We start from the raw sequence: 10957 nt of genomic DNA on the forward strand, positions 1-10957 counted from the left end.
CAGGGACACTCCCAAGGACGTGTCCCATCGCAGCCTCACCTCACGGTGCCCTTCTGCAACAATGGGAAGCCCAGCAAACAGCCCTAAAGTGAGCTGCATCCCGGTCCACATCCCTGACAAACCCCATAGCTCCCCGGAAACACCGCATTGCTCTGCTTGAGGGGGCTTCATCCCACAGCTCCCATGGCTCCCCTCAGCGCTGCCCCCTTCATCCCGGTGTGTGGCAGCAGGGCCAGGGCAGGGACTGTCCCCTGTGCTGGGCACTGCTGAGGTCACCTCGAGGGCTGTGTCCACTTCTGGAACCCTCAGATCAGGAAGGACTTGAGGGGCTGGAGCGGGTCCAGGGAAGGGAACGGAGCTGGGGAAGGCTCTGGAGCACAGGTCTGATGAGGAGCAGCTGAGGGAGCTGGGAAAGGGGCTCAGCCTGGAGAGAAGGAGGCTCAGGGGGGACCTTCTGACTCTGCACAGCTCCCTGACAGGAGGGGACAGCCAGGTGGGGTCGGGCTCTGTTCCCAGGGAACAAGGACAGGACAAGAGGTCATAGTCTCAAACTGCACCACGGGAGGTTTTTAGTTGGACATTAAGAATAATTTATTTACAAAAAGGGTGCTTCAACACTTAGACATTAGAACGGGTTGCCGAGGGAAGCGGTGGAATAACTGCCCCTGGAGGTGTATAAGGAAAGACTGGACGCGGCACTGAGAGACATGGTCTAGTTGAGAAAGTGGTGATCGGCCATAGATTAAACTCGATAATCTCAGAGCTTTTTTCCATCTAATTGACCCTGGGACACTGGAAGTTCTCCGCTGCCCCCGTAGCCCTCACGGCCTCCTCACAACCCCTCTCATCGCCCGCCCCCCACTTCCCGGACGCCCCCCCGCCGTTCATCCCAGCCCCCCGCGCCGCAGCCAATCGGATCTCCCGCCAGCGGGCCCGCAGCCAATCACAGCGGGCGGAGGCCGCGCTCCCCGGCGAGCTCCCGCGCCCCTCTCAAGGCCTGTCAGTTGCCGGTTGGGGCTGCGCAGGCGCCGAGCCCCCACCCGCGCTGCCCCCGGTCACCTCCGGTGCCGCCCGCGCGTCCCGGCCCGAGCAGAGCCGCAGCGGGACCGCGACCGCACCGTGGGGCCCCGGTGGGGACCGGGCTGTCACTGTGGGGACGGTGAGCCCGCTCCGAGTGCGGGTGAGGGACAGGCGCGGGGGAAACCGACGCGGAGCGCCCGGTTGGTCGGCGGTGCCGCGTGTGCGCGCTGTGCCGGCGGGATAACCTCCGCTCTGACCCAGCCGAGCGACTCCAAAACCTGGCCGGGAGGTTCGGGGGCAGGCGGACTGGTGCTGGTGGTGTTTCTCGGCGGGGCTGCTTTGCGGGGTGTGCCTGGGGCAGAGTTAATTTTGGGTTAGAACGTGCCACTTGTGTATAAAAGCAGCGCTGAGCAGCTGCGGAGCGTTCCGGGGAGCGCTGCGGGTTTGCCTCTCGCTGCGCTGTGGGAAACCCTGGCTCTGCTTTCTAAAGCACCTGGCAGCACCGAAGGGCTGATCTCGCCGCCGCTTGCGCTTCCCGTTTCTTTTTTCCTTTTTTTTTTCCTTTAAAAGGCGCGTGTCCTCCAAGTCCTCGGTGCTCAGAGATGCCTTAATGCTGTTTTTGACAATCCTTGTAACTTTTGTATCTTCTGCAGACAGTTTAATTGTGGGAGGGACACTGGGGCGGGGGGTGGCTTCCTGTGCTTTGAATTCCCGTCACTGCTAAAGCTGCAGCTAACATTAAAGCGCCTTACACCTTTAAAATAAACCTGCCGTTTTAAGGAGTTTGTGGGAAAAGGTTGATATTAAAAATGTTAGGAAGGCAGCTGCTGTGCCTCCTAGAATCACAGTTTGTCTGCACATAAAAGAAGATAAAGGATAAAAGAAATATAAAGGGAAAAATTGCTGGAACGGGGCTCTTCTTGAGAAGCAAATTCACTGCCTGACAACATTGCAGAAGGGTTTGTGAAACCTGGAGCTTCACTTCCTCTTTTTTAAAGACTGAGAGCATCGTTCTGTAGCTTCCTCAACAAAGTGCTTTAGTCACACATAATACATTAAGACAGGGTCAAAGCTTACAGATTGTAGCTGGCACTCATAATCATTAATTCCTTGCTGAGAAATACTTACCTCACAGCTAAGATTATTAATTTTGTTTTTTTCATGGAGAGAAAAGTGTGGTATAAGATGGGCAGGTTTAAATGCTGTTATGGTAGATGTAGAACAGCTTAGAAGGAAAGGAGAAGTTACTCCTGGCAGTTCTGTGTATGGAACGAGCAATGAGTAAATGGGACTGTTGAAAGGCTGAAAAGTCTTCCAGCAACTCTACAGGGTGGAAAGCATAAAAGGAAAACTGAGATGAAAAAGGAAAACGACAATTATAGTAGGAAAAAGGCTTCTGACATGAACAGTGATGTGTAATAAGAATTTAGGGCTGCAGAGGACTCTTAAATGTGGGTCTGGAGCTGTTCAAGTGCTTGTGCCTGTGCTTGAACATGAGGAAAAATACTGATTTTCTGTCTTGGAATGTAGAATTGGAATAGGACACACACAACAATGGAGTAACTGATCAAAAGAAAACAATTCTTCCTTTCATTTAGTCTTCAGTGGAAAAAAATCTCACTGCACATTTGTTTTAATATATGAAAAACTGTGACAATATGTGAGAAACCTCTGAAGTCAGTAGGGAAATCCACTGTTGACCTGAGTGGTTGTTTAGACTGGGTGTTTTGAAATTACCCTCTGGAAGGAAGATGTATATAATGTGTAGCTAGTTAAACTGGTCACAGTAGAATTGTTTTGGTTACATGCCTTGTCTATTTAAATTTTTCAGGTGCATCTGATTGCCTGCTGGAAGCACTTCAAAGTCTCCACAATGAGCTCGATGTTGATGTTATTTTTTGCTGGAATTCTCTGTTGTGCTTGCTCGGCTGGTGACTCGGTACCCAAGTTGCTCCTCGTGTCCTTTGATGGCTTCAGGGCTGATTACTTGGAAACCTACAAACTTCCTCATCTCCAGGAGTTCATTGAGGATGGTGTGCTTGTAAAAGAAGTCATCAATGTTTTTATCACCAAGACCTTCCCAAACCATTACACCATAGTGACAGGTTTATATGAGGAGAGCCATGGCATTGTGGCTAATGACATGTATGATGCAGATGCCAAGAAAAATTTTTCACAGTTCAACGATTCAGATCCCTTCTGGTGGAATGATGCAGTTCCAATTTGGGTAACAAATCAACAGCAGGGAAAGGGAGCAAGTGCTGCTGCAATGTGGCCCGGTAGTGATGTAAAAATCAACAACATGACCCCTCATTTCTTCATGAAATACAACTTCTCTGTGACGTTTGAGGAGAGAGTGGAGAGAATTGTGGAGTGGCTGAACAGCTCTGACCCAGTGGTCAATTTTGCTGTGCTCTACTGGGAAGAACCGGATGCAAGCGGGCACAAGTACGGCCCAGGCGACACCGAGAACATGCACAGAGTGCTGGAAGAAGTGGATAAACATGTTGGCTTCCTTGTGAACAAACTGAAGGCATCGGGCCTGTGGGACACTGTAAATGTCATAATAACAAGTGACCATGGCATGGCCTCCTGTTCTGCAGAGAAGCTGATTGTCCTGGATGAATGCATCGGGCGCAATAACTACACCCTGATAGACAGGACTCCTGTTGCTGCAGTGCTGCCACGGCAGAGTATGTGTGGGTTTGGTTATTTTTTAAGGCATATAGTGAGAATTAAATCTTGCTTATCTTGCCTCTAAAAAGTGCAGAGTATGCTAGACTGTTCTAATATTTTGCAAAACTTATGGAGTTCATGTTGCAAAACTCTGACATAAGGAGTAAGCTAAAGAATGATGGTTTGTTTTTATTTGGAAGTTTGTTTTGGCAATCAGTGGGACAAGGAGAGTTTCTTGTCAAATTGCTGTGACTGATAAGGATCACCCTGGTACAGGTGGTTGAGAAAGTAGGTAGTACTTAGTTTGCCTGCTCACCTAATCTATGCAGCTGTGATTTACAGTGAGCATGAAATAAACCCATGTGTTTATTCAGAATAAAAAAGTCATTGTGTAAATTTCCAAGAATCTAGTCTGAACTTTGATCGTTTTACCACTTGAGTGAAACTCAAGATTTTGTACCATGAATTCCATTTTTGTCTCGGAGTAGTCCCCAGCAGGCATGTCTGAAATCATGACATTTCTGGCCTCTCTGTGGCCAGACTAATGAACAAAGAGATTCCTACAGTAAAAAAAAAAAAAAAAAGAAAAAAGATTACCGCATTGGATAAAATAGTGACTACTTGAGGGGGTGATTGCTTTCTCTTGATTTCTTTGCTTGAATTTTGCCCTTCAAGCCCAGATGGTAAGTTGAGTTGTAGGTCCAAACCCACATCTGGGAGGCGTCTGATTTAAAATGAAAGCAAATTTTGAAATTCACCTCAACCATTGCAATATTTCATAAGGGACATGAAAAAAAAATCCTTTTCTATGTGGTTTTTTTAAAATAATTACTTTGAAATGATGGATCTCAGGTTTAATGACAGATAATTGTAGTAAGCAGGAGTTAATTTCCAGCTGTTTCATGTGCAATATTTTCCTTGGCAGACAAAGAAGATGTGTATAACTTACTCAAAAATTGCAGCAGTCACATGAAGGTTTATCTGAAAGAAGAAATTCCAGACAGATTCCATTATCGCCATCACAAGAGAATCCAGCCCATAATCCTGGTTGCAGATGAAGGCTGGACAATTGTACAGAACGAGTCCCTCTCCAAGTGTAAGTGTGTGTTCCTCTGTGGTTTGTGTGGGTAAACTGCCTTGTTTCTATTCCAGCCAGCTGCAGGAGGTTCTCATTTAGCAAGGGGAGTCCTGGCACTCTGCAGGTTTAGGAATAGTGCAGCATTTTCTAGAACGTTCTCAGCCTGAGCCTGGAGTGTTTAACAGGTGAGGAGGAGATGGGGAATATTCTGTTGGCTGAAACACTTTGTCATGTTTGACTTCATAGTCTGAGTTATCTTAGGCAGATTAGCAGTCTGTCTCAAGCTTTCCTTGGAGTGTGATTTATAAACTACATATGAGGGGTTAATAAACAGAAACATGCAACATACAACATTTAATGTTGCAGTACATGTTCTAGGGAATGAAAATAAATGGCAGGGAATACTAAAAATAGTAGGAACACAGCAGCATGTTTGAAAGACAAAACTCAACAGGTGTCACTTCTCAGTGTCTTGCTAAGCTGTGCACTTTCTTCCTGCTAGAATGTCAAATTACACATACATATATATGTTTTTGTATGTGTGTGTATATTTCCATGTGTTCCACATGCAGGGTTTTTTTGGCAGGCAAGAGGCATGGATAATTTACAGAAAAAATGCAACAGTCACATGAAAGTGACTTTCAAAGAAGAAATTCCAGATAGATTTCCTTGTTTTAATGGTATGAAAATTCAACCTGTAATTCTGGTTGCAGATGAAGGCTCATTTGTGTATGAATATGTGTGTTCAGAAAGTGATTGGACAGATTCTTGGTAGGAAAATCCATTAATAGAAATTAAATACAAAAGTACCAACTTCTGGGAAGTTTCTGAACAGCCAACAGCTCGGGCTGGTTGGTCAGGGATATCCCTGCTGGATTCTTCCCTGTACAACTGCTGTTAGACTCAGGGTGTTGAGTGGTGTAAAATCCTGGTTACACCCAGTTTGGCTGATCTTACTGTCTGCCCTTTGCAGAATTAAGTTCAGGTTTTTTCAGTATTTGTATAGAAGTCCTGCTTTTTAATGCAGGATGCATTTATATTTTAATTATGTTGAATTTGGCAACATGTAGCACAGGTGTTCTCTGATCAGAGTTCTCTTTTTCTTGTTTCTGCTTAGATTCAATTTCATGTACCTAAAAATAATACTTTGGCAACATGTAGCATTTTTTCTTTTTTCTTGTTTCTGCTTAGATTCAATTTCATGTACCTAAAAATAATAAGTGAATATTTATAAGGAACAGCATTGTATCAGCTGAAATAAATCTCATTTCAAATCAATTTTATTTGTGAAGGCTTCCCAGAATCAGGGGAGGTTTTAGCTTAAAGGCCTGTTTAAGGTTTATTGTCTTCATGGACAAAGTGGCAGCAGAGTGATTGCCAAGTGTACCAGTAACTCCACATACCAGAATCCTACTTCATAGGTGAAAAACTGGGAACTTAATTGGAGAGGGAACTTGGAGTAGCTCTGTTCAGAACAAACAAGTAGTAAAAGGCAGGGAAAACAATCTAGAAACATGAGTCAAAGCAAACAAGATGTGGTAACAAACAGAATGGTGGAAAACATTAAAAAAGGCTAATGGAAGCTCACTGAAGTGGTGAGTGTGACATAATCAGTTGGAATCTGGATGTTTTGCATCAGAAGCTTCAGGAAGGCACCCAAGGAAACAGTTCTCAGGGATATTCCTCCACTGTTACTAAGAAATGGACTCAAATGCAGTCTACTCAAATACTGTGCTGTGAGGGACTTCTGGCACCTTGGACAGGTTTTTCAGGAATGCTATTAGGAAATTTGACAATAGCTGCTCTTTAGCTATTTATAGTCCATCTTAAAAATCTACCACATGTAGATTTGGCAATTCTCCTGACCTTATAGCCACAGAGGTTTTGCTGTGAGCCTGCCAGAGGCACAGTGATCCTTTGTCTTTGGGTTTTGACTCTCTGGGTACCCCTTCAGCTGAAGTACTTTACCTGATAAGCATGACTTGAGGGTATTTAATATGCTTGAACTGAACACTATCAAGGGAAAGTGCCTGATTTTTAATAATTAAAGTGTGCACTCTGCAAGGAGAGATGACTTTCCAAAATCTAGTAAAAGGAGGAGGAGTAAAAATTTGCATTCTATCCAACTGACTCATTGTGGAATGGCAACCTCCTTTTCAACTTTGGCATGAAGAATGGCAAGGGGAACACTGGAAATGTTAAGCACTGAAAGGAAAAGAGGTTAATAGGAGGGAGAACCATGGGGAAAGGCCAGTATGGAAAGACTTGTGGGGTTTGGGGGAAGAAGGAAGGAACTCTGGCTTCCCTATACGGCTGATCCAACAACTGCTTTTATGCAGTGCATTGACCTTTGGTCAGCACACATGCTTTGGGGGTGGGGGAGACGGGGAAGGGAGCAGTGGCTCTGCAGCAGAGGCCGTGACAGTAACTGTGTGCTCTGCTCTGCAGTGGGGGACCACGGCTATGACAACGCCCTGCCCAGCATGCACCCGTTCCTGGCCGCGCGCGGTCCGGCCTTCCGGCGCGGCTCCAGCCACGGCCGCCTGGACAACGTGGACATCTACCCCATGATGTGCCACGTGCTGGGGCTCGCCCCGCGGCCGCACAACGGCACCTTCGCCAACACCAAGTGCCTGCTGGCTGACCAGTGGTGCATCAGCGTCCCTGAGGCCATCGGGATCGTCATCGGGGTTTTCATGGTGCTCAGCACCTTCACCTGCATCATCATCATCTCCAAGAACAGAGTGGCTCCCTCCCGGCCCTTTGCCCGGCTCCAGTTACAGAGCGATGACGATGATCCTTTGATTGGATAGCGCGGAGGGAGCCTCGCTTCCCACCTTGTGATTTCAGGAGAACAGTTTCAATTTGCACTGGATGGCATTCTTTGTTTGATGCACTTTATCTGTGTAAAATACTGTACAGCCAGATCCTGCTGACTTGTGTGACTAGTGTAATATAAAAATATTTTCATAACCATAGAGAGAACGGGTGGCTTTTTACTGGAAGAGATGCTTAACAAAATAAGGATGCTTAGTTTTTCATTCAAGCCTCTGAATGCTTTCAGAAGGAGACTCCAGAGTGTGACTAGCCAGGATAGACAAAGTGAATTTTAATATTTGTAAATAATAATTGCTTTTTTGTATTAAATTAATATTGACTACTTTAGTGTTCTTACACCTGTGTTGGAAAGAAAAATTTATTGAGAGTTAGGAGGTGGTTTTGTTTAGAGAGTATATTTTGGTGTGCCCTTAAATTTGGGGAAAGAGAAGAACCAAGACTTCTGTTTCTACCCCAAGTCAACAATATGACAAGAAATTTCTGAGAAAGAAAATAGAAGTCAGGGATTAAAAAACTGGTGCATATCTCTTCTATTTTGAGCAATAAAATATGTGGTTCATCCCTTTACAAGCCTAGGCAGGTAGCTCTGATATTTCTGGATATGTGTCTCTGGATGATTTAGATCCACAGGTCCAGCTGGGATGGCACTACTGCCTTATCTCAAGAAATTCAGTTTAACTTGGGAGTCTTTGAATTTGAATTACCCAGTTTCATCAGCTGCAGTGTAAAATCACTGCTCCTGAACCCTATCAAAAATTTCTCGGGAGTAAATTGTGCTGAAGGTCATCTTGAGATAAAGGTGGTTCTGCCCTTTGTACCAGCTCATGGTTGTCTCTTGAAGGTTGTTTTGCTAAAAAGCAAAAACTGAAAGTTTGATGTGCATGTCATCAAGCAAGGATTTCAAACTCATATTTTAAACCCCAGAAATTTAAAAGAAGAAGTTAGCAGATACTAACTTAAAAAATAAATTATCTGTAATGCTTGAGGTACATAGATGCAAATTCCTGCTGAAGACCAGAGCTAACTGTTCTCTTAATTGAAACTCTTGATTCTTTGTTAATGGTCATGTAGTAACTTGCTATAAAAAACAGTTTGATTGAGAAATCCTTAAATGGTACCTTAACTTTCAGTGAGATGAAATTGTTACTGCTAATCCAAAAAGAGAACTACAGTTATCAAGTCCTTTTCCTACAAGTCTGATGACTTTAAAAATAAAGTGACAGAGGTACCTGGTAGCAATGGGGTTTCTCTTTCACAGCTTCAGGTTCATTGCAGTTTGATGTTAGCCACAGCCTTTTAGTGATCCAGCAGGGAAGGAGCAGGAACTTTGGAGGGAAGGGGTTACTTTGAACTGCCTACTGGAAAAAATAAACTTGAGTTTTACAAATGTGTGGAAGTTTCAGTAATGTGTGTCTTCCTCTCTAGGGATTCCATTGTACTTGATTAAAAACACAGTCCAAAACCTAACTACTTCTGCCTTTTTTTTTTTTCAAACTTCCAATTATTACTTACTACTATAAATTAATCTGAACTTGAAAGATTTCAGATTAATTGAAAAAGGCTCAGGCCCCTTGAAAAATCTGTGCTGGATTTTAGCCTGTTGATATTCTAGAGCAGTAGCTGGACTGAACACAGAGTCACTTCCTCCTCCTGCCATATTTTAATTAATTAATTACATGCACCAAGAGGTCAGGTTAATGAGTAACTACAACGGGAATGTGTTGCAGGGTAGAACCTAGGCTTAGATAGGCTGTGGAAGGGAGGATGCTTGAATTCCTATGTTGGAGAGAGTTTTGTTAGATTCTGGTAATTCTTCTAATCCAGAGTGGGGTTCTCAGAGGGTCAGTCAGAGAATTGCTGGAGATGCTGTGCATCACCTGTACTTAGAAAAGCTTGACTGAGTGTACCTTTCTGGCAAACATGCTGTCCTCTACCTCTCAGTTTTGGGTTCTTTTCTAGAAGCTAAAACTGATTAGGACAGTGTTTTCTCCACTCTGTTCCTTCCCCCCAGCAGCTGTTACACAGCAAGTGGTCGATGTGCTCTCAGTTCCTCTGTGCATCCCCTCCCAGGCAGGTGGCAAAGTTACCAGCAAAGCCCTGGTGACCAGAACTGTAAATGCTGACTGAAGCAGGATGGCAGAACTCTGACCTGAAAGAGGAAAGCTGCTACAGCTGGGGAAATCAAGGGCTAAATGCATTTCTCCTCCTAGCTCTAAGGCAGCCCTTTCTGATGAGAACTGCTACAGGCACTGAGCTGCTGTGAAACCAGTGAGTGGCTGTGTCTGGTGGGAATCCTCATCACCCTCTGTTCCTCCTCCCTTTAGCAAGAAGATGAGACAGTGCTACTGTGGAAAGGGTTTAAAGAGGAAATTTAAGTGTTAAGTAAGATAAACTATATTCCAGTTGCACTGCTGAGTATTCTCATTTCCAAAGAACTGGTGTAGTCTGTAAAGGTGCTGAGTGTTCTTCCTGGCACAAAGGGTTTCACAGTAGCTCTTGTACATCCAGTTTCATACAGATCATGTACAAATCAAGAGAACCTAGAAAAAATACCTTTCTGTCTTTAAGACATGAAATTGATTTATTTAAGGATGATTATTCTTAACAACAGAGCCTTAAACATGACAAACCATTTCCACTGCCTCATTCTGGTTTGTGTGAAGTATTTCTCATGAAAGCCAGTGGCTGATTTCCTTTTGGGCAGCCAGTTCAGAGCAAGAACAGCAAAGCTGTGGCTTGTGCTTCCTCAAGGCTGTGATAAAGGGACAGTAGATTGTGACAACATTTCATGACTTGCTAAAATAGACACAACTCAGCAGTGGTCACACAGGGCAGGTTAATTCAAGGGAAGTTCCTAATCCTTAGCTGGCTTTGCAGTTTAGAGGGGAATAGGGGATATTTAGTGACACTTCCAGCACTGAAGGTGGATGTTTTGTTACATTAACTGCCTCCACACAGGACTCCCCACACTGGGTACAGCAGCCCTAAACCAAACCCCTCTGGGGTCCTGTGCTTTTTGGGCACTGGCATCACAGAAACAGTTCCAGAACTGAGCTGATTTCACCTGACTACAGCTCTGAAACACTGCTTTCAGTAACTTGCTGCCTACAAGCTGCCTGTGAAAATAAACCAACTTTGTGTACCTCCAAGGACCAGACCACAGGGACAGATGTTTGCTGTAACATGGTAGCATCTTTTATTGCAAAAAAACAGTAATAGAGGTTTGTTAATAGGATTCAGATTAGGATTTCATTATGGAAAGGCTGGTACCACTATTGAATTTATATTTTTAATGTGCTTGCAACAATTTTTGTAGTTTACTATCTAATAAATGCTATACCACCT

The 10957-nt window shown here is 44.5% G+C and overlaps 1 protein-coding gene across 3 annotated transcripts; it reads left to right on the plus strand.

Moving 5' to 3' along the window:
- Positions 1-1016: 1016 nt before the first annotated feature.
- On the plus strand, positions 1017-9079 carry ENPP4 (ectonucleotide pyrophosphatase/phosphodiesterase 4). Of its 3 annotated transcripts, none has more exons than XM_039695980.1 (4): positions 1017-1180; positions 2852-3713; positions 4622-4792; positions 7223-9079. In XM_039695980.1, exons 2-4 carry the CDS (start codon positions 2894-2896, stop codon positions 7585-7587), a joined length of 1356 nt encoding a protein of 451 aa, XP_039551914.1. In that variant the 5' UTR covers positions 1017-1180; positions 2852-2893; the 3' UTR covers positions 7588-9079. The 3 variants fall into 3 exon arrangements, with proteins under 3 accessions (XP_039551914.1, XP_039551916.1, XP_039551915.1); XM_039695982.1 differs by having other exon boundaries at positions 1023-1159; XM_039695981.1 differs by having other exon boundaries at positions 1173-1309.
- The last annotated feature ends 1878 nt before the right edge of the window (positions 9080-10957 follow it).

The sequence above is a fragment of the Passer montanus genome, unplaced genomic scaffold (assembly GCF_014805655.1).
Source record: "Passer montanus isolate IOZ18808 unplaced genomic scaffold, ASM1480565v1 scaffold94, whole genome shotgun sequence".
Lineage (NCBI taxonomy): Eukaryota > Metazoa > Chordata > Aves > Passeriformes > Passeridae > Passer > Passer montanus.

Coding starts and splice junctions, on each gene's coding strand:
- ENPP4 (XM_039695980.1), top strand. CDS start 2,894: ATGAGCTCGATGTTGATGTTATTTTTTGCTGGAATTCTCTGTTGTGCT. Junction 3,714..4,621: donor TGCAGTGCTGCCACGGCAGA/GTATGTGTGGGT, acceptor TTTCCTTGGCAG/ACAAAGAAGATGTGTATAAC. Junction 4,793..7,222: donor GAACGAGTCCCTCTCCAAGT/GTAAGTGTGTGT, acceptor TCTGCTCTGCAG/TGGGGGACCACGGCTATGAC.